This window comes from Megalobrama amblycephala, linkage group LG1 (assembly GCF_018812025.1).
Source record: "Megalobrama amblycephala isolate DHTTF-2021 linkage group LG1, ASM1881202v1, whole genome shotgun sequence".
Lineage (NCBI taxonomy): Eukaryota > Metazoa > Chordata > Actinopteri > Cypriniformes > Xenocyprididae > Megalobrama > Megalobrama amblycephala.
Genome location: NC_063044.1, coordinates 55,432,530 through 55,456,569, shown reverse-complemented (window position 1 = coordinate 55,456,569; position 24,040 = coordinate 55,432,530). Strand labels below are relative to the sequence as shown.

Below are 24,040 nucleotides of genomic sequence, written 5' to 3'. Positions count from 1 at the left end.
TGTTGACAGCTATGCAACTACCACTCTAATGCTCAAAAAGTTCATAAAGAGATTGTAAAACTAATCCATATAAATCGAGCGCTTTAGTCCAAAATTTTCTGAAGAGACACAAGCGCTTGATTTGATGAATGGATTGAATTTAGGATTTTATTCACATATAAGCATTTATAAACTGACACATCAGTTGTGGTAAAGGGAAGCTCAAGCATGTTCACTGATGTGCGAGAACCAATAAAGTTAATTCTCGTGTTACACAACACGCTTGATCATCAGCAAGAGGTTTGTTCATCATATAAAGTGATCGTTTAATCCAAATTTGAGACAATTCAAACTCAATTTATATGGATTAGTTTGGTGATCTCTTTATGAACTTTGTAGTTGAAATTCATGGAAGTGTAGAAGTGGTAGTTGTGTAGCTGTCAGCACAGAGACAGAAATCTTTCAGATTTCATCAAAAAGATCTTCATTTGAGTTCCAAAGATGAAAGAAAGTCTTACGAGTTTGGAACAAAATGAGATGAGTAATTAATTTTCATTTTTGGGTGAACTATCCCTTTAAAGGATTAGTTCACTTTCAATGAAAATTACCCCAAGCTTTACTCACCCTCAAGCCATTCTAGGTGTATATGACTTTCTGATGAATACAATCGGAGATATATTAAAGTATTAGACTTGTAAAGAAGTAAAGAAGATTTTTAGCTGAAAATGTGGTCCTTGGTGATTTGTATAATATAAAAGTATAATATAAAAGTCAATGGCTACAGTTTGAGAGTCAAAAAAAACATACAGGCAAAACAAAATGAATACCTGTGGCTCCGGATGATTCATTGAGGTCTTATGAAGCAAAAAGATTGGTCTGTTTCGCTTTATAAGACCTCAATGTAACGTCAGCATCAGTCACAGGTATTAACTTTGTTTTGCCTGTAATATGTTTTAATGACTCTCAAAGTGACGGTAGCCATTGACTTGCATTATACGAATCACCAAGGACCACGCTAAAAATCTTTACTGTTCAACTGAAGAAAAAAAATGTCACCTACATCATGGATGGCTTGAGGGTGAGTAAATTAACAGCAAATTCTCATTTTCCGGTGAACTATACTTTAAAACATTGATACACAAACAGTTAAACAATCTCACGACCTTTCTTAATGTATAAGTAAAGAAGAAAAAAAAATAAAAAATAGAAGAAATGGGGAAAAATAAACATACAAAAAATAATTTCATATAATGAACCATAAACACATCAAGAACCAATCGGGACAGGTCGGAAAACCATGGTATTACAAACCACTTCATATGTGCCGTTTAATTCCCATGAGGCATCTGCAGAAAAAAAAAAAAAAGAAGAAAGCTGTTATTCTTGTAATTGTCCCAGTAAATCAAGAATCTGACGGTTGTGAGGCTTGTCTATATGAGCCTCTACTATTGCTGTGTGTAGTCATCCCTGATGTTGGTGGAGATGTTAGCCTCATTCAGACTGTCAGTCCAAATCCGATTTTTGTGCATATCCGATTGGAATGTGATCATAAAGTGTGAACCACAAAACAAAATTACACGAAATTACATGTAATTTTTACTAATCTGCTTTGAGCTACATTCACATGTGGTTTGAAATCATATTCACATGTCATTTCTGGAAATCAATTTCAGTTTGACCGATCTGATCAGATTTTGCGTGATTTACGTCACTTTCTCATGCCATGATCAGATTCCAATCGGATACACCAATAATTGTATTTAGACTGACAGTGTGAACATAGCCTTTGACACATCAGACAGGCTGTGTACTTTGTCTTTCAATTTCCCCTTCTCAATCTATGTTAAAGCACACCAAAGCAATCTAGTGCTATTGGTCTGATCACTCTGCTTTGGCTGAAATTTTGTTGACACTTATTTACGTCACACAAATGAACACCAACTTTAAACAACTGCTGCAAATTAAAGGATTAGTCCACTTTCAAGTAAAATTTTACTGATAATTTACTCACCCCCACATCATCCAAGATGTTCATGTCCTTCTATCCTCAGTCGAAAAGAAATTAAGGTTTTTGATGAAAACATTCCAGGATTTTTCTCCTTATAGTGGACTTCAATGGCCTCCAAACGGTTGAAGGTCATAATTACAGTTTCAGTGCAGCTTCAAAGAGCTTTAAACGATACCAGACGAGGAATAAGGGTCTTATCTAGCGAAACAATTGTCATTTTCGAAAAAAAAAAAAAAAAAAAAATTAATACAACTGTATATGCTTTATAAACACAAATGATCATCTTGTACGTGCTTCCGCTTTCCTTATTCTTTAAAAAGCTTACGCTGTATGTCCTACACCTTCCCTATTCTACTTACGGAACGAACGCGGCGCCAATTCCGTTTTTTTCTGTAAGTTGAATAGGGAAGGCGTAGGCCATACAGTCTGTCTGGAACCACTGGAAGTCCACTATAAGGAGAATAATCCTGGAATGTTTTCATCAAAAACCTTAATTTCTTTTCGACTGAAGAAAGAAAGACATGAACATCTTGGATGACATGGGGGTGAGTAAATTATCAGGAAAATTTAATTTTAAAGTGAACTTATCCTTTAAAATTACCAGAATAAAAAAAATTCACTCATGTATGTATAATTGTGATAAAAGTCTGTTCTCCTATACACATTTTTCACTGTTGTATCCAAGTAAAAAATCTGTAAATTTCTCCTTATGCTTTTCTCATGTACAATTTGAACTAAATATGAAGTGTCTTCAAAATAATAATATAATGCTTTTCGTATAATGTTTTCTAAAAAAATAAGACAAGCCCAGTCCACAGAAAATAATCTCTAAATGTAGAGATAATACTGTTCAGTATTATATAAATAAATGTGCTGCAACTGGGCTTGGCATACACTAACATGTGACAATATAAACTCAACTGTCCCTTTTTTCTTTATGAAGTCAGCTACTATTGCTTATTGTAATGGTATGGTGATGAAACACAACCCGCCACTAGGCTGCTTCTATCTGAAATTTACCTCAGTTAAGGCCTCTTTGGCTTTGGCACATTCCTTCTGGTCATCGCCACAGTCAAAGGCAAGAATCTGCTGCACTGGTAGAGGACTGGTTATTCCTTACAGCTCCTGTTGAGAAAAAAAAAAAAATATGTGCAGTAAACATCTCCAACCTCCAGACTAATAAGCTCCTGAATCCTGATTGAAATCTCATCTGTAATGTAGATCAGTTAAAGGATAAACAGGTATATAAAGAATTTAAATAATAATTTAAATTTAGCAGAATCATTTAATATGCTGATTTGGTGCTCATGCAAAATTTCTAATTATTATCAATGTTGAAAATGGTTGTGCTGCTTAACATTTTTGTGGAAATGGTGATACTTTTTTCAGGATTCTTTGATGATTAGAAAATGTTAATTAATTGAATTAAGTTTAATTACAAAATTTACTAAATAGAATTTTTTTTTGTTATAAATGTCGTCATTTAGGGTTGACTGTCACTTTTGATCGAGTTAAAATATCCTTGATGAAGTATTAATTTCTCTTTTTTAATCTTACCACAAATGTTTGAATGATATAATTGTTTCCACAAAAAATATAAAGCAACACAACGGTTTTGAATACTGATAATAATCATAAATGTTTCTTGAGCATCAAATCAGCATATTAGAATGATTTCTGAAGGATCATGTGACACTGAAGACTGGGGTAATGATGCTGAAAATTCAGCTTTGATCACAGGAATAAATTATATTTTACTATAGAATGCAGGTTAATAATATTTCACAATATTACTGTTTTTACTGCATGATTGATTAAATAAATGCAGCCTTGGTGAGGAGAAGAGACTATATCATTAGTTAGCATTAGTTGACATGAACTAAGAATGAACCACTTCTACATCATTTATTATAATAAATGATGTATTATAATTATAATCATTGTTAATGTTAATTTCAACATTTACATATAATACATTAAATTCTAATGTTGTATTTGTTAACATTAGTTAATGCACTGTGAAGTAACATGAACAATGGACAACTGTGTTTTATTAGCTAACGTTAACAAAGATTAACAAATAACTATGTAATGTTAATGGTTAGTTCATGTTATAAACTAAGAAATGATGTTATAAACCCTTGTTGTAAAGTACGGGTCTACGGTAGGCCTTAGCTAGATTACGTTAACACTAGCTTATTACTAGCATTACCACGCAGTTAATACTTTAACAGTGAAAATTAAAGCAGTTAAAATTCGTCAGTTAACTTATATAATTATAATCCTCTGGATCGTGTTAGCGTGCCCTCTGCTAACATAAGAGTTAACTAACATTACGATTCAATACCGATCTAATAAGCAATAAAAACTCCAAACCTTAAGTTTAAACTTTAAGCCAACGAGTACACAATATAATTAATAAGAAATTAATTCATTAATAGAACAGTATGACTTACTTTGGTGATGTTTTTGAAGTAGGATACCGACCGAGCACCGTCTGCGTCTGCCTCCTCTTCTAAACTCCAGAAAAAAATTCGCGCGCTCGTTTCCGCGGATACGGGCCGAATCTGCGTTGCGACTGTTGTTCCCGCCCACGGAAACCGGGACCGGGCTGGATCCGTTTTAGAGCAGTGAAACGGAGGTGACTGTAACGCGGATTTGCCGGTTTGAAAACGGATCCGGCACGGAGTCACCTGCTGTCTGGGAAGTTTCTGAGTCTGTGAGAAAACATGGCAGACATAATTGATGCATCATCTGTATTGACAAATTTGTTGAAATGAATGTTTAATGAATTCTTTTTAAGTTGCATGTACAAAAAATGAGAGCATCCTCCTGATGAGCATTATTTGTCATTTTGTAGAAATGAAGATAGAAAACTGATTTGAACATAACTAAAGTTGTAATTATGACAGATTTTGAACTTCCCAGGAGCAACGAACTCACCAAAAGTTCTGTTCTGGTTTATTAAATTTTTTTATAAGCAGAGCAAATGCCCTTAATGATGTTTTATAGACCTTATGTAGCCCCGCCCCTTTTCAGCGTTGCGCTCGTTGTCTTTTGACTTCCGGTTTGTATTTCCACAGCGATATTACGTTTATGAATGAACTGCTCGTTTTAAAATCTTCCCGATCTACTGACATTTGTTAAGACATCTGGTTTAAACATAACAATGCTCATGATAACTTTCATTAACTCTACAACAAGTAAATCCACTTAACCATCTAATTATTCTTTGACAGCGATGCCATAGAAATGTACAGATCGCTACCGCAAAACGGAAGTTAAAAGACAATTTCATAAAGATGGCGGCGCGCTTGTTTCTCTGGTAAATAAGGTCTATATAAAAAAAAAAGGTCGGAAAGAGCATGTTAAGATAATTAACCCAATTAACATGGGAGGAGCACATTCAGTCAATTATTGAGATAAGAGGTATACAGCAGACTTACCTCTGTTCTATGACAGTTTTCCAGCATCCCTCCATCATCCCATCTCCTCACTTCTAACTATTCATATCCCAACCTGGGATGGGGGAGTAGGTTTGGGTCAGACTCCAAGCTCGGAGCATATTGATGGTATTTTGGCTTAATTCAGTTGTCAACTTTAATTTGTTTATTACATTTTGTCGTTTTGTGAATGGGTCACCATAGAGGCATGCGATTAATGACTATAATATTCACCTGGTATATAATAGCAGCAAAAAAAAACAAAAAAACACATCAACTGCATTATTAAAAGATGGACCTGAGCCGTAAATCTACAATTGAAGATGGGCACTTTAGACTTGGGCTAGTAAGTAACCACCTTCCAAGCTGCAGTCACCCAGAACACCCTATCTTTTGCAAAGCAACTACTAAAAACTGCTCAGAACACCCTTGAGGTTGTAACTTTTGCACAAGCAAGAACCAATTGATTTTTTCTGAAAATTAGAACAAAAATCTAGTAGCTTAGCGTAAACCATATAAATCATCCCTGACTGATCATTTAGGCTGATCTTTCAGTGTGCCCTTGGTTGATCCTGTTGAGAGATCCATCTCTCTCCTGTTTGCCTGCTGCCAAGGAGATGTGTGAATGAACAGGGAAAATAGACCCTGCTAATGAAGTCATCTCCCTCGGCCCAGCCAGCCAGTCAACTTTTTAATTAGTAACTAATCAAGTCAATACAGAACTCACCAATGAGAAGCGGGCTGGCCTACACACACAAACCTGCCTTAGTCCCTGTGTTCCTTCTTTCCCAGCGATAATATTTACCGACTCTTCTCCTTTGGCAGCGTGGGTTTACATTACATTAATTACTTGGGCCTTAGACGGCATTAGTGAAACGTGATCTCCAGTGTATCGGCTGTACAGAACTGTTGGCTTGTAAATAGAAAACCAGAGGATGCTAAAAGGGCTTAGAGTTGCTCTACTGTCTGAACGCAGGGACACCGATAGGGGAAGTGAAGTCAGAGCAGCTGCCTCAGAGAGTAAACACAAATACACAAACAGCCCCCAGGAGATACATCTGACACTGCGTGAACACAATCATCCCTTCAATCATTCAGCTTAATCTCATGCAAGCAGGAAAATTATGTACAGTGAAAATGGCTATTCTGGAGAGGACCTATGAATGAGACACAGAATAGTGTAGTGAGCAAAGAAGGAGCAAATGCATCACTAAATACGAGGCCAGTTGATTGGTCAGTCACATGTGGTCGAATATTCTATTTATTTTTAGCACACCTTAAAAACTTTCAGCGTACACTACGGTCTGCTGGCTCAAGACGTCCAAGACACCAATATTTTAATGATTCAGAAAAGATGAATCACTGTCTGGCCAACTGAGATATCAGTATAGAGATAAAGGTTATTTTATCAAGATTTACTGGTAGTAGCCTACCATAGCACACCGTGAGTGTCGGCTATATTATTAGCACCATTTGTTTTTTGCTTTTGAGATCTTATACAGTATTTGGACCCTAAAATGTTAACATGTCTCAGTGAACTGTCTCATTTCTGCTACTTTAACGGTTCCATTAAAGGGTTAGTTCATCCAAAAATTAAAATGATGCCATTAACCGTCATGTCGTGCCAAACCTGTAAGACCTTCATTCATCTTCAGAACACAAACTGAAATATTTTTGATGAAATCTGAGAGGTTTCTGTCCCTCCATAGACAGCCTACGCAACTGACACTTTGATGCTTCAAAAAATTCATAAAGAGATTGTAAAATCCATATGGATTGAACAGTTTAGTCCAATTTTTCTGGAGAGACTTAATCACTTTATATGATGAACAGATTTTTAATTTAGGCTTTTATTTACATATAAACATTCATCAACTCACACATCAGTTGTAGTAAACGGAAGCTCAAGCATGTTCGCTTGACGTGCGAGAACCAATGAGGTTCATTCTCGTGTGTTACGCAGTTCATTTGAGCTTCTGGAAGATGTTTGTTCTCGTGTGTCAAGCAGGTTGAGCTTCTGTTTATGTTCACTGATTAATGTTAATATGTGAATAAAAGCCTAAATTACATCTGTTCCTCATAAAAAGAGAGTAGCCTAAGTATCTTTAGAAAACTTGGACTGAACTGCTCAATTCATATGGATTAGTTTTACGATCTCTGTATGAATAAGGGTGTCACGATTTCGAATTTAAATCGAAATGACCGAAATTAAGTCACAATCTCAAACTTCGAATTAAAAATGTAATCGTCGATGTTGCCTCGCCCCCATGTCGCGTCCGGTTGCTTGCCAAGCGGAAAAAAACATGTGTTGAAGTGCTGCGAGTCAACCTCCTCTAACAGCCACTCAAAAGATAGCATGGCAACTGCAGATGCAGGAGACCCATAGACTGAGGAGACCCATCGACATAACTCGAACACTTGGGTAAAGTTGGTTTTATATTCGCACATTCGGACTTCTGATAAATTCAGACTTTCCAATAAATGTGTGATAAATTAATGTTTGCGTATTTTAAGCAGCGACATGATATTGTCAACTTACAACATTTTTCACAGTCGATCAAAATAGGCAAGTATTGTTTTAATGTTATATTTACTTGTGAATGTCCAATGTAGTGTGATTAACAAGGCTATTGAATACGGATGTCCGAATGTGCGAATATAAAACCAACTTTACCCAAGTAACTCGAACCCCCTCCTCTTTCACTGAAGTCGCTGACAACGTTCGCGTTGTCGACAAAAAAAAATGTATTCTCTCACTGGCAGCACAACTAACATGGCAGGGCATCTCCGCAGGCACCACAAAAACATAGATTTATCTGTTAAACCAACAACTACACAAACTACTCTTCCATCTTCATTTGGAATTAAACTTCTTAAACTAATTTAAACTTAAAGCCGCGGACATGTGACCTTATTCGGTGGTGGAAAACTAAACGGTTTTAGGCATTTAATTAGCGTGCTAGAACCACGCTACGAAATCACAAGTAGAATGAATCTCATAGCTACGGTGATTCCCTCCATGTACAATAATGTAAAAGAGAAGGTTATTGAAGGTCTGAGTAGCGCACATTTAGTTGGCTTGACTACAGATTGCTGGATATTAGATATTAGATATCAGATATTATATTGCATAAAAGTCTAGTCTGAATAATGGCATAGCAACCTGTGCTTTAAAAAAAAATAAATGTAAAAATCGAGAATCGAATCGAACCGTGACCTTAGAATCGAAAATGTAATCGAATCGAGGATTTGGAGAATCGTGACACCCCTATGTATGAATTTTTTGAAGCTTCAAAGTTTCCATTGTCTAGGCTGTGAATGGAGGGACAGACAGCTCTCAGATTTTATTAAAAATATCCTAATTTGAGTTCAGAAGATGAACGAAACACTTAAAGGTGTAAAGAGGATGTTTTGTTTGATAAATTTTTGCAATATTACTTGAAACTGTCTTTACTAACTGATAAAAGATTATTTATTAGGTGAACTGAAAGGAATAATATTAATATACATCATCTGTGCACGAGGTAGGGCCTTAAAAACATCAGCCAATCGTTTACGTGATCATCACGTAAACGATTGGCCCTCTGGCTTGTCAATCACTGCAGTGGCGTTCCTTGTGAGAGACGAGCGCGGCTGCGCGCTCCAGTAACTTTCCACACTCCACAGGCGCTGCATGCAATGTTTTTGTCAGGAGACAGGAGTAACAACTGCAGATTATGAGTTACCTGCGGTGAATCCGACATAATGAATCCACTAACACTACACAGCGAATGCCAGTGGTAAACACTCGTGTTCCAATACTCGTGCACGAGTTTTGGGAGGCGTTCCCTCGAAATGAGCTGTGAAGGAGGGGGGTTGTTCTTACGCATGCGCTCATTTCAAAAACTCACTAACAGTCTTTGGTTTCTCAGTCGACGAAAAGATCCTCTTTAGCACCTTTAAGGGTGTGGAACGACATGAGGGTGAGTAATTAATGAACAAACCCTTTAATGGTTCTAGTACTTTTATGTAAAGTACTGGAAAATGACTACCGAAATCCAGTCACTTATAGTACTGTGACCATATTGTTGTTTTGCCAATTTTCCCAGGTGAAATCATTTAAGGCGTGGTCACATTTACCGTTGTTCAGTGAATTTTCAGTGACTTCTGTGAGAGCTGTGCTTCATACATCATGAAACTATTGACAACCGACTGGATCTTTTTGCTGAGTCTTGATGAAATTTCACTCAAATAGATGTGGCTCATACTAGTGATTCATTTGGAAATAAAGACTACACTGGTCGCTGTTTCACCCTGTAGATTCAGTAGTGACATCGTTCTGAATAGTAAACTTGGAAAGTTCTGCATACACTGAACCTCATATATATATATATATATATATATATATATATATATATATATATATATATATATATATATATATATATATATATATATATATATATATATATATATATATATATATATATATTAGATAGATCTGGTTCTCAATCACTATAACTCTAGTAATAAGAGGGATAATTAACAGTAAACCGGTGATTTTGCAGGAGGATGTTTCTGGGTTTAATTCTGTGATCATGACTAGCTTACCATACATTATTTTTTATGCATTTCCTCAAAATTATGTCACAGACAGTTCTACCTTGCAGAAAATGTATAGAAAGTTAGTTATGCACAGCTATTAGATCAATTTCACCTTCAGCCACACATTATGCCAAAGCAGTGTGGGATGCAGTTTCCTAGCGACACAGCATTTAATACAGATACCTAGGGTGACCTGATTGACATTTTAATCAATATTTATTTATTCATCAGAATTAAAGAGCAGCAGATGGTTTGATAACGAAAGCATTTGATCAACACTTTCAAGACCCATTCCAACATTACAAAGCTAATTCCGTTATCAGCCGGACCAATCTTAATTGAGGTTTTAAGCCTTTCAAACATGGCTAGAGAGCACTGATACATGAGCTGGCCTTGTGTCGCACTGCTGTTGATATTAGGAAAGACGCTACTGCCCCCAAGCTCTCAGCTGAAGAACTGCATCCTTTGGATAAACATCATGAAAAGTGCCACACAGCATGGATCAAACCAAGGGGTCTGTGTTTGACTAGTTAATATGTTCCAGCTATTACTTGCTGGTAGATGTCATAAAGAAACACTCTTTTTTCATTGATGGGCAATGAAAAAAAACAACTGATTTTTTTTTTTTTTTTTTTTTTTTTTATAATTGAACTACAGTAGTTTGCTAATAGGCCTTGTATTTAACAATGCCAAGTTTTGTTGTGGAGGATTTCTAAAGGGACAATTTACTCAAAAATAACATTCTGTCACCCCCATGCCGTTACAAACCTGTATGACTTCTTTTCTTCTTGTGAAAAAGCAAAAGATATTCTAAAAATGTCTCAATGTTTTTTTGTCCATACAGTAAAAAGTCAGTAGGGTCCAATCCTTTTCAAAATGTCTTCTTTTGTGTCCCACAAAATGAAGGAAGTCATGCATGTTTGGAACCAAGAGAGTAAATGATGACATCATTTTGATTTTTTAGTGAATTATTATCTATAATGTTGGGTGTTTTGTTTTCAGTGATGTTTTATTTAGGGAGAGTATGATCAGTGTCTAATAGATGAAGGGACCTACTCATAAAACAGCATCCTCTTGTTCTCAGTCCCTTGAAGCCTGTTTTTCACAAGTATTGACCACAAATGCCTTCTTCAAGACAAAAATCCATTTGAAACAAACTGTCAAAGTGTTTGAGTGTTCGATGGCGAGAGGTTGTTTACTCACACGCCTCTCTCAAAAAAACAACTCCTTACCAGCATTTTCTGGTCCACAGAGCTCACTCTGTTCAAACCACGCAGTCTGCCCACGTCCTGAACATCACCTTAGGTCCAGACGGGCCCTCTGCCTCTGTAAACAGCTCTCCTCACAGCTCAGCCCAGCTAGCTCTCATTCATTCTTACCTCCAGCATCATGCAAAATGTCACCTTATCTGGATTCATTCATAAATGATGATGATTAGCTCCTGGTTTGGTTTCAGCCTCTCTGAGATGAACAGGAGGGTTGGCTGCCCTTCCACTGCCATTGCGCTAATTGACTCATCAGCTCCGTGCTTGGCCCGGCCAAACCGGCCATTTCAGCTAATGCCGACAATATGGTTCTCTGACAGGCAGGAGGGCCGGCCTTCTGTCCTCTGCTTGGTCTTTACAGGATGCCTGCTCTCTCATCACACTCTGAGAGAGGCCGGTACTGCTATGCTAAATGCAATAAAGAGAAAACAGTGATTGACTGATTTATGACTGACCTTTACAGGATTAGTTCATCCGAGAATGAGAATTCATGATTTATAAACTCATATGGCTTTCTTTTCTTCTGTGGAACACTATATGGAGAAATACTGAATTATGTGCATGCCCCTTTTTTCCATATTAAGGCGAGACACCCCAGGTGAATAGGGTAAAAAAAATTAACTAATAGATATCACCATACTACCCCAGCTGATTGATTACATTAAAAATTGCAAACATTTTTTGTATTACAAGTTTTCTAAAATCTTATGTTTAAATATGCAAATGAGGTGTTATCTAATTAAATATGCACTAATTTGCATACATTTATAGAACAAAAATCTGAATATTGGATGACGTCAGGTTCACAGTTCTCGTTTAATTTTTTTGACATATTAAATGAAAGGTTTTTACAGAAGAAATCTCTTTTTATCACTCCATAAATCAGAAAATACTATCAACAGCCATAAAAAAAATATTTTCCGGAATTTTTTAGGAATAAAATTTATAAAATCAGGCAAATTATTTATATATCAACAAATCCCTCTGTAAAAACCTTCAGAATATATATAGGAATAAAACTGTAAAGTTTGGTGTATGTAAGTTCTGCTGAAGTGGAGATTTGTGATTCAGAGCAGGAGAAAAAAATGGCCTTTAAAGATATTTACTGTAATTGAAATCTATAGATGCAAATAGATAAAGTGCTATAAAACATACACTTAAAAGTGTATTTTGGATGTTTTCTTTCCACCAGTCTGAAAAAAACACTTTATGAAAAGCCAAAAAGTGCAAAATCTCAAAATTGACAGGTGCCTGAAATGATCATAAAAGTCATATAAAGTCATACAGTAGCTTTGTGTGATAAACAGACCAAAATGTAGGTCTTTATTCACTGAATAATGACTAAATTCTTAAGATTACACCGTTGCGACCAGATCATAGTAGCAAACAGAACCTGAGAACCAGTTTTTTTTTGTAAACAAATCATTTAGACTGGTTTTGTAAAACAATTAATTGATGATGGAATTGGACTTTGCTACTTATCTGATCAACATGTCAAAGAAATCTAATGCAGATGTCTCACAAAAAGCTATTGTATGACTTCAGAAGATTTGGATTAGGCTATAACATACAAGTCTTATGAACCACATTCTAATACTCTTTTGTGCCTTTCTGTGATTTTGGAGCTTGACAGGCCTCTTGGTTCCAGAATGAAAGTCATGTGTTTGGAACAACATAAGGTTGAATAAATAACTTTAATTTTTGTGTTTTCAAGTCTTAAAGTCTGCATGGAATGAAAATTCATTTTCCAAATGCATGCTATTTATCTTATTGTGCCATCCATGCATGTTTCTTTCTTTTTTATTTTTGTTGCTATTTCCGTTTCATTGTGACTTATTTTTATACAGAAAATGATGACTTTTGAAAAGTAAAAGCTGCATTCACCAGATTCAGTCTCCTAAACCACTTCTCCCATCTCAGGACACATAAATAGTGCTACTACAATGGAGTCAGGCAAAGCAACACAGTTCAAGCCAGTTTGTTGTTTCCTTGATATAGAGTTTTGATAACTTTTCTTGATAAGTTAACTACTGCTGCTGAAAAGCACCTATTAGGAGGTCTGAGATGGAGTGAGCGCTATAGTGGAGCCATCTATTTACAGTGCCTTGTTTGTGTGCAAGCCCCAGGCTGCCCACCACTTTCTGTTTCTTCCTCTCTGTTGCATGGTTTTAATTACTAGTTGTTTTGTCACTGTCAGCAGGCTCTGTCTGTCTGCTACAAACTTCTCCTTTGTCTGAGTTTTCTTCGAAAATCCACTTCGAAGTGAACTCCTATAATTTCCGGGATGAAAGCAACAAACGTGCTTTCTGCAGTAAGACATACCAACACACCCAAACAGTATAATGTGCGTAAGATTACATATTACTAATAGACAGTCATTTGAAAGGAACAGTCGCATCTCCTACTCTGCCAATTAGCTATTTTACCATCCATTCAACAGCCATCCACCCTATACTTATATGACGTTTGACCAGCGATTATAGACTGAAAACTTCAGAAGGTACATAATGAGGCACTACTGATAGAATTATAATGATTATAATCTTTTGGTCTTAAAAGATTACTTGGTATTATTGTACCATACCATATATTGCAATAAATTATTTTAAATAACCTTTTATGCATTTGATATATTTCGGTTATTTTTTAAATGCTTTTTATGTATAGATAAATACATTAATTTTTCAATATTGATCATTAAAATTCTATATATGTAATCTGACTTTTTCGAATAAAAAGAGAAAGTAAATAAAATGCAATTATGGTAAATAAATAACTTTGAATAACTCCATAATCCATTGGCATTCTTGATGTGAATAGACCATTCATAGGTGATTCATTTCACGTTTTCATGTAAATAAGCCTAAAGAAAGATGCTTAAGTAAAGTGACTGACATTTTTTATTTACTTAAAGGCAGAAAGTAAACTACTATGAATTTCTTTAAGGGATACTATGAAGGAGAGTTACTTTCCTTAAAACATATGAAGGCTTCATTCTCTATGTTAATAGCATAAGCAAACTTCTAAATTCATGTAAACATTTGCTTATGCAACAGACTCTCATGCTTCAGGTCCTCTGGTTCAGAAGTGAACTACATTATCTATGCTTTTTCTAAGTATTACATATAATGTATGCACAAAGGATATGAATCAGGGGAATGTCACTTTAATCAGCGCATTAAGATTGATTAATGATGTAATTACGGGTGTAACTGACGGTGTTTTAGGCAGACTGTTCACTTCTACATCAGCGGGTCATTGTGAAAAGCCATTAAGGCATCGCAGAGGAGCCCAGTCAAAGGAACAACCATATAGGCTGGTGCTCATTACAGCTGTAGCATCTGTGAGATTCAAAGCAATACCCCATCAGCACACAGAGAAGGTCCCGTCACACAGAGACGCACGACCAAATGGGCCTGAACACCCAACATCTACAGTCATCAAAGAAACCCTTAGCCAGCAGGGGCAATGGCCTGGACCTGATTACTGTCTTCAGCCCATCTGATATTAGAGCTTCCATACTTGAAAGAAAAGTTATTATAGATGGCCAGGAGGAAGAAAGGGTGGCTGCATTTAATACAAACTGACTGTTTTGTTGCATTAGAAGTCAGTAGCTTTGAAACTCTCTATGTTAATAGCATGCAGAGCTGAAACCTCTTCAAATGATTTGGTTTCCAATGTAGATGCTGACCTGCTGCTGTTCCCCAGTAAATCATAAATACCACCTCAATTTAATATACAAGTTGTTAAGCCTATCCCAAACCTCAGAAATAAATTCAGTCAGTATTAATTATATAGCTACTCTAAACGTCAGAAAATAAGCACCTGCTTCCAGCATAGCTTCCTCCGGAAAAGAACAGTTCGCATTGCAAAGGCAGGTGAGCGGTAAAGAAAAAGACAGACATAAGACGTGTCCTCTTTTGACTCATCTCCGGTAAGCTGGTTCTCGTGGCAGGAAGGAATCCAGCTGCTATACAGAACAGGCAATGCTCAGTGGTGGGTACTCATGTTTAGATGGGAAGCCTTGTCCTGTTAAATTCATTGCTACGTCATTACTGTTCACCAATGTTAATCTGAAGAAACTGTCTCTTAAAGATTCATTTCAATGTAGAAGGCAAAAACAAGAGGAGAGATTCTTCTGGGGCTCAGGCAAAACTAAAATAATCAAAAATACTCATACAATTAAAGATAGAGGGCAAAAAAATGTCCCTGTATGAGTTTTTGTTTGTTGTATGTGTGTAGATAGACAGATATTCCTGAATATAAACATGATTACAAAATTGATACACAATTTCATACAAAAGTTCAACAAGAAACTTACTTAACTACAATATTGTCAGGGTTTTTTTTAATCCAAAAACACTTCCAAAGCAACAAAGCAGCATTTCGTTTAAACGAATAAGCCTTTTTTTAATGAATGATTCAGTTCAATGACTCGCTTATAAAGACCTACATACTGGTTTTGAAAGTAATCTATAATTTATTTTGCCCCTTTTTTTTTTTTTGCATTCAAAATTTTTTACTTGAACATTAAACTCACAACAATTATTTTTGCAAACACAATAGCCCTATATTGTCTTTAAATATTTAATAGTTTGACATTAAACATGACCTTTGATAAGGTTAAACACTTGCTCTTGTAGCCTAAATGCTTAAAAACACCCCTGGAAATCAATTTAATATCATCCCTTAAATAAAATTTCAGTTTTTTTCTATCTACAGTAGTTTGTAAGCTAAAAAATGTATTTGCTTAAATTGATATTTTTCACAGATAACAAATATGATTAATGCTATATCAGTGCTTTACATTTATTTGATGCTATTTTTGACATGCTAGTAGTCTAACCAAATCTTTGACCAATTACGTTCATGTAAAGATCTTAAAAACTTTATCAAGACATAACAGCAACAACCTGGGTTCATGGAAATGAGAAGCAAATGATTATTGCTGTAAAACTCCAAATAAATGTAGTGTGAGACTGTCATAAAATGAGAACTAGATACCTTTTGGACATACCCACGGACAGTAAGCAACAAAGCAGCACAGTGCCACCTGCTGGTAGATGAGCAAATGAAGACCAAAAAAAAAAAAAAAAGGATTGAGAAAGATGTTGAAAATCATTCAAGTAATTAGTGGTGAGCTTTTATGATGTTAACCTATTCATGAAGTTAAAGTTTTTCTCCAATAAAATCATGAAAGTATATTTCAAGCTTCTAATGTTAAGTCAGTCAAAAAGTCAAAAATTACAAGCTTAATGTTCTAGGACTTTATCCTCCAGCAGAATTACTATAAAAAACTGGACTTCAGTAACCTTTGAAAATCTATAGTTTAATATCTACAGATCATAACATAAGAAGCTCTACACCAACTTAGAAAGTTTAAACCTCCAAACAGCCCAACTCTGAAGCAAGTGCCAATTGTTTCACATGCTCAAAGAACAAGAGGACTTTTTCCTATCTTGGACAGGTACACAGTTGAGCATCTCTCTCCAAACCACAGTCTAGTCAAGATGAGCCATAAATACTCAAAGGAATGTGCATTTCAATGTGAACCCCATTAACAAACACTCATTTCATTCCTCTTGAAGTTGCTAGCCATGAAAAACTGCCACTTAAGTTAAACTGAGAGCCAGAGATTGAAGTCACTGCATCTTTTCTGTTAAAATGTCAATTTCATATAAACATGCTAGTCCCAGAAAAAGACATTACTCAAACTTAAAATTCTAGCAGGGAAGTTAAGCTTTTGAACTGATAACTGAGTGAATGAAAGTCTTTCTACTAGATCTGCATTTGTGTTATGACAGCATCATAACATCATATTGTACTTCTTCCAGCCAAATGCAAGAGGTGTCAATCACAACACAATTGGCAGATCAATTGTTTTCACTTGTGGTGTGCATAATGTGTTTCCTACAGTTTACGTGTGCTCCTTTTGCTCCTGTGTTAATGAGAACATAGCGTGTTATGCATTAAGAAAGCAAAGCACACAAACAACTTATCCTCACTGTGTTTATTTTGTTGGTGACTTTACATGTTTAGAAAAAGAACCCAAGGATTTTTCCTCCTGTGTGTTTCCGTCTGGCCTCCTCGTGGTCCATGATGCCAGCTGAGGTTGTCAAAACAATGAATCTGCAGAGAATGAGAAAAAAAAACAACAAAAAAAAAAACATTACCAGGCTGTCCAAGATGGTGCTGCCCTTTGAATACATCTCGCCCTAGGCAAATGTTTTTAAAATGATTCTGCACTGCATTATTGACATTTGCAAGATCTTAAATGTAAACAAAGCAATGAAAAGGGATCATTTGTCACAAATACAATAAGCAAAAGCAAATGTCAAAAGTTAATCAAGCATGACAACTAATGGTTGACCGTGGATTTTTCAATGGCCAACTTAAATGCAAAGTGGCCAAAGGCCAGTATAATGCAGATATCAATTATTCAATAAAGGCAAATGGGACAAATAAAACTATTTACTCAATCACCAAAAATGGGGAGTTTGATCACTCTTGCACACAGCAAGAGAGAACAACATGCAGCAAATGACAAAGCTTAATGCTGCCTTCATGTGCAACTGGAATTATCGTAAATACAAATTTCCTAGTCATATATTGGATATAAGTATTTACTACTGGGAAACAGAGAATTTTGATACCCGACTTTGAGTTGGGTGTGCCATAATCTTTAAACATGGGGCTGGCAGTATATAGATTTTTCCTGACAGATCTATATATTTATAAATGACACAAGATGAGCCAATGAAAAATAAGTGGATAAGCCTTATGCTCGTCTCCACTAAACTTCACAGACTGCAGTGAATGAGCGCCGGCATGCACATTCGTGCCAAACAGACTGAGCACAATAGAATAGGAGTGCCAAACTTAAATATACAAGTCGCTATAAAGTTTTTTTTGTCAGACATTAAATGTGTCATACTTAGATCTTTAAACATACAAGTAAGTGTATTTTTATGATAGCATTTTTTTTTTTATTCAAAACATACAAAATACAGATTTATAACATTTCGCCTTTCAGCCAAAACATATGCAGCTATTTTTTGTCCATATCGCCCAGCCCTATTAAAACATGGAGAGAACGATTGCTGCTGTGACTGGTATTCTTTATTAGGTTTTTTTTTTTTTCCACAACAGCTACATCTTTTATTTTCATTAAAGTAGTGCGTATTTACATATATAAGATAATCTGAAGCATATTCTGTTTCATGCACACCAAAAATAGCTTGTATTTGACTGAAATTTCAGAGATCTAGATAGTGTGGTGAATGTTTAAATACTTGTCAAGAAATGGGACACTACACTATTCAAAATTAAATGTCTTCAAAACATTTTGGCATTTTAACATTTTAATAAAAATACCCCCCCAAAAAGGCAAGAATAAACCTGGTGTCCTCCACGATTCCTATGCTTTCTGACAAAGCTCTTGAAAGCAACAAGCTCGTAATTATGACTCCCGAAGTAGTGCATAATAATTGTGAAGGCAGCATAAGTCTGCTCTGAAGCGAACGAAAGTCACAGAGCCTGACACTAGTTTACTATACCCTGAATTAAATTTCCAGCTTATGTTTTCTTTGTGAAAACTACATACAAATAACTTTATCTAAGAAAAAAATCCAATCAAAGGAGGAAGTTCAGCAGTCTTCTCCCATGAAGCATTGCAAATGCTGTTACTAAGAATGCTAACCATACAATGTGAGGACATAAAAAAAATCATTTTTATTCATCTACCATTTTGATATTTAATAATTCTATGTCTCTCTAGATTTGGGTTTAGCACATGGAGATCAGTATTTCTCAGATATTCGCATTCAAGAACTGTTGAATATGCAGCTAATGTTAAAAATCTGAAAATGAAGCACACACCCAACTTCAAAACACAAATCTAAACAAAATTATCTGTAAAAGCATAAAGCTATTGTAAAATAGTAAAATGTTAAGAAATATGAAGAATTTACTCACCCAAACTGTCTAGACGGGAGAAGGTTGTTCTGCCACTTCTCCAGATCCTTCAACTGCACATCAAACCGTGGGCTGATGACGCCACACTGCATTATAGATAAATTGTTCAGAAAGTGCTACAACTCACAAGACTTACATAAAACATGAGTAGCAAAAGGCAGAGTGCATCTGTAAAGCAAAATGAACCGTTTATAAGACGCAGAACCCATAGAAGATATTCAAAAAGGCTTGTCATTTTGCCCCCGGTTTCACAGACAAGGCTTAAGCTAATCCTAGACTAAATGCATGTTTGAGCTGTTTTAACTGATAAGATATGTCAGAGCCATTGCTTTGTTTCAAGATGCACATCGGTAATGTTTTTCCTGGTGAAAATTTATAAAAAGCTACTTAAATATCCTAATTGAACTAAGGCCTAATCCTGGCTTAGACTAAACCCTGTCTGTGAAACCAGGCCATGATGTTCTGAAAAATATTTTTTAATTTTTAAATTTCATATATTTCACCTAACAATGTAGGTTAGCCGGGAATGTAGTCAAAATACTTCCTACCATATTGCTAAAATATATCAACAGTGATGACACAAAACGCCCATTTACCTAGTTCCGGTCCATTTCACTGGGCAGAACCCATAGACAAACTATTAAAGTGTTAGTTCACCCAAAAATGAAATGAGATCTGCGTCTCAGTGTTTACATCCGGCTCATTATTGGCCGGCTCCTGCATCAGCATAAAGGTCTGTACACACCGGGACGAATATCGCGGGCGATTATCACCGATGTTTAACGCCTCGACTAAACAAAGGGCACCAATGTGAGTGTGCACACTGACGCGAAAAACGGCAGGCATAAAAGCGTCATTTTAAGAAAAAAAACGCCTCAGGTTCGTTTTTTTGGTTTAACACTGCGTTAAAAACTGGCCGACCAATGAGAGTGGCGCTTTTGTTCACGTGCCTGGAGCTGCTGAAGTTACAGTAAAACACGACTTGGTGGCGCTCGAGCACAAAACGGTCTTGCCGAGCACACACTGATACCAAGACGACGAAGAGAAAGTAAGCAGACGCCTACAAACTATCCCTGTGTCTCAATCAGCTCCCTAGCTTCCTAGGTCGTGTATCAGTATACCGTGTAAATGAATGTGGTCGACTCCCTGATCAGTGCCCTGACTAGTGAACTAGGGAGCTAATTGAGACACACGCTATGGGTGCTCTGCCACTTCTTGGCCACACCTATAGATGTGTATTATTTCTGTATTTATACTGTTTGTTTGTTTGTTTGTTTGTTTGTTTTCTTTTACATTCAAGAAATATAGTTGAGAATATCTGTCTCATAAATATGTTTATTTGCACTACCACTTCTGACTACCATCTCTCATATGTCATAAATATGCCATTTTATATCTGCATTTTTATCTTCTTTAACTTTTTATTGATATCAGAAATATGTTTATTTGCACTATCGTTAAGCACAAGCACCACATACTGTCAGGGAGTGAATTTGCACGTCCACATCGAGAGTAAAAATCGCTTGGGTATGAACAAAAAAAAAAAAAAAACGTCTCGAAAAACGCTGGCAATAAACGCGTGCGATATTCGTCCCGGTATGTACAGGCCTTAACACACGCCTCGTGTGAAGAGTGTCGGCCAATACTGAGCCGGTGTTCTGACGTAGAACCTGGAAGCTGCAACGAAAATAGCGTAGCAGAATGACAGGGGAGAGATGAATGGGTTGAATAAAGTCGTTATTTTTGTTTTTGCAAACAAAAAGTATTCTTGTCGCTTCATAACATTAAGGTTGAAACACTGTAGTCACTGACTATTTTAACAATGTCTTTACTATTTTTCTGGACATTGAATGTTATAATTTTGTTGATTTCATCAAAAATTATTTGCGTTCTGAAGATGAACGAAGGCTTTACGGGTTTGGAACGAAACAAGGGTGAGTAATTAATGACAGAAATTTCATTTTTGGGTGAACTAACCCTTGAACCTTAGCACAAAGTACACCTACATGTCAGGGACTAACATCTAACAGAAAAAGGCACTTAAAATCACTTACAGTTAATGAAAAGTTACATTAATACTCATTAAACAGTAATTGTTTAATAAAACCAATAAGCCACTAAATATTTATACTGTGAATATAGTAGATCGTGATCCATCCGTGCAAGAAAGCCTTTTAGTCGTCTCTAAACATGCAACACAGTACAGGTCTCTCATACTTAACGGTGTAATTTTAGACATTCATCGTAACCATCTAGTGAAGGTTAATTAAACCACACTTACCTTGTTCAGCCTTCCTGTGAGATTGACAACAATTTTTCCAGCTCTGTGATCATCAATGATCTCAAATTCTCCAATGTAACCTGCAAAGATCACACAACCAGCTTGAGCAGCTTGTTTCACCATATATAACTTCCGAACCTGCTTTAGAAGACACTGAAAGGCTCGTGAACCAGCTTACCATGCTTCATCATCACAGTAAGAAAGCGCACAATAACTTTAGAGCAGGGCCTGATGAGAACCTGGCGTTTCCCACGTTTCTCGGCATTGTTGATGCTTTTCAGCGCATCAGCGAGAACGTTCATGCGCACCATGATGCCTGCGGGGGACAAAAACATGTTCGTTATACAATATTTAGTCAATATATGCGTTACACAGCCACTGCCACAAGCCAAACCGCTAAAGCCAGGTACACGTCGACACAGCGGATTAAATACAAAACAACTGCGTTTCGTTATATAGTAGTAAAGTGAAAACTGTATATATTTTCTCTGGCACTACGCGTCATGCTTACCGGTTTATTAGTGGATGAATTAACTTAGCAAATTAAGCTATCTGGGTTTGTATCCACACTAACCCTTTCTACTTAAAAACAACATACATTTCTGAATAAAAACAATACACCGGACTGCTTGTTAACTTTGGTCTGATTCGGGTTATTCGTGTCTGACCCCAGAAACATGGACAGGCTCTACTGAATGCTGGAGGTTCAGACTCATGAATATCAGGGAAATATATGCGTCCAATCTGACACGATTGACCAAATGATTCAAGAATCTGGCGTTTAGGATATTCATAAACATATATTTCAGTCTAGCTGTGGCTGATAGATGACGATGTTCGTGATTTTAAACAGATTATTCAAGCATTGTAGTAATCCTGAACCTTACCAGTTCTGCAATATGGCGGAAAGAGGAAGGAAGAGGGGCGCGCGGTGCGATTTGGGAAAAAATGTACTCTCGCGAGCACAGAAGGACACTGCATGTTGAATCACTGCCACCTACTGGTTTGGAGCGCCTCATCATTGACAGTATAGAAACCTAGAAACATATGCATTATATACATTGGTCTAGCTGAATATAATATTTTCTCAGGGTTTTCTTGTTTGCTTATTCTCTTTATAGTCAATACTTCTATAAAGCCAATACAATCTTATATGGACCAGTATTCTGATTTTTTTTGCCTGTACACTATTATTGTTCTGCTAAGCTACTGCTATTAACTATAGGCTACATGTTGTTATATATATATATATATACAGTACAGTCCAAAAGTTTGGAACCACTAAGATTTTTAATGTTTTTAAAAGAAGATTCGTCTGTCCACCAAGGCTACATTTATTTAATTAAAAATACAGTAAAAAACAGTAATATTGTGAACATCAACATTTAATGTGTACAATTGTACAAAATATTTGTGTACAATATTTTTTTTCAGGATTATTTGATGAATAGAAAGTTCAAAAGAACAGTGTTTATCTGAAATCTAATCTTTTGTAACATTATAAATGTCTTTACTGCCACTTTTGATTGATTTAATGCATCCTTGCTGAATAAAAGTATTCATTTCTTTAATTTCTTTTCAAAAAAATAAAAATCTTACTGACCCCAAACTTTTGAACGGTAGTGTATAATGCTACAGAAGCTTTGTATTTCAGATAAATGCTGTTCTTTTGAACTTTCTATTCATCAAGGAATCCTGAGAAAAAAAAAGTACACAACTGTTTTCAACATTGAAAATAATCATAAATGTTTATTGAGCAGCAAATCAGCATATTAGAATGATTTCTGAAGGATCATGTGACACTGAAGACTGCTAAAACGATGCTGAAAATTCAGCTTTGCATCACAGGAATAAATTACTTTGTCAAATATATTTAAATAGTACACAGTTATTTTAAATTGTAATAATATTTCACAATATTACTGTTTTTTACTGTATTTTCAATTAAATAAATGTAGCCTTGGTGAGCAGACGAAACTTCTTTTAAAAACATTAAAAATCTTAGTGGTTCCAAACTTTTGGACTGTACTGTATATGTGTGTATATATATATATATATATATATATATATATATACACATATACAGTACAGTCCAAATGTTCAGAGGTTTCACCATGACCATTCCCTCTCCTTGGTCTTTAAAAATGGCTGACATTAATCTAGTGATTAAATTTAACACCCTTTTGGAAATATGTGACCTTGGACCACAAATCCATAAGGATTTGAAAATTATCATAGATGCAAACTCCTCACCTTTTAGTGAGAACTCACCTTTTTGAGATCAAAATAGGTCACCAATGGGATTTGTATAGATCCAATGAGAAAGTGATTTATGGGGGGTAGGGGGGTCTTACAAGGGTACTTGTGAACTTACCAGGGTAAATAAAGAACTGGTTGTTTCAGTAAGTACTGTACAGTGTTTCCTTTACTCTTTACTTTAAAATTACTATGTCTATAATGGGTCATATTTTATGTATTTGAGGTCTGAGATGTGGCCAACAGTATT

At 35.9% G+C, this 24,040-nt stretch overlaps 1 protein-coding gene and 1 long non-coding RNA gene across 2 annotated transcripts; both read right to left on the bottom strand.

The window, feature by feature from the left end:
* Positions 1-884: 884 nt before the first annotated feature.
* On the bottom strand, positions 885-5,036 carry LOC125275552. Its single transcript, XR_007186470.1, has 3 exons — positions 4,444-5,036; positions 3,008-3,112; positions 885-1,325 (listed from the first exon to the last, which is right to left on the bottom strand). It is a non-coding gene; the product is annotated as an uncharacterized LOC125275552 (long non-coding RNA).
* A 12,238-nt stretch (positions 5,037-17,274) lies between these two features.
* rps15a (ribosomal protein S15a) lies at positions 17,275-22,574 on the bottom strand. The gene is made up of 5 exons (XM_048202585.1): positions 22,422-22,574; positions 21,713-21,850; positions 21,535-21,614; positions 19,254-19,339; positions 17,275-17,408 (listed from the first exon to the last, which is right to left on the bottom strand). Exons 1-5 carry the CDS (start codon positions 22,513-22,515, stop codon positions 17,315-17,317), a joined length of 492 nt encoding a protein of 163 aa, XP_048058542.1. The 5' UTR covers positions 22,516-22,574; the 3' UTR covers positions 17,275-17,314.
* Between the last annotated feature and the right edge of the window lie 1,466 nt (positions 22,575-24,040).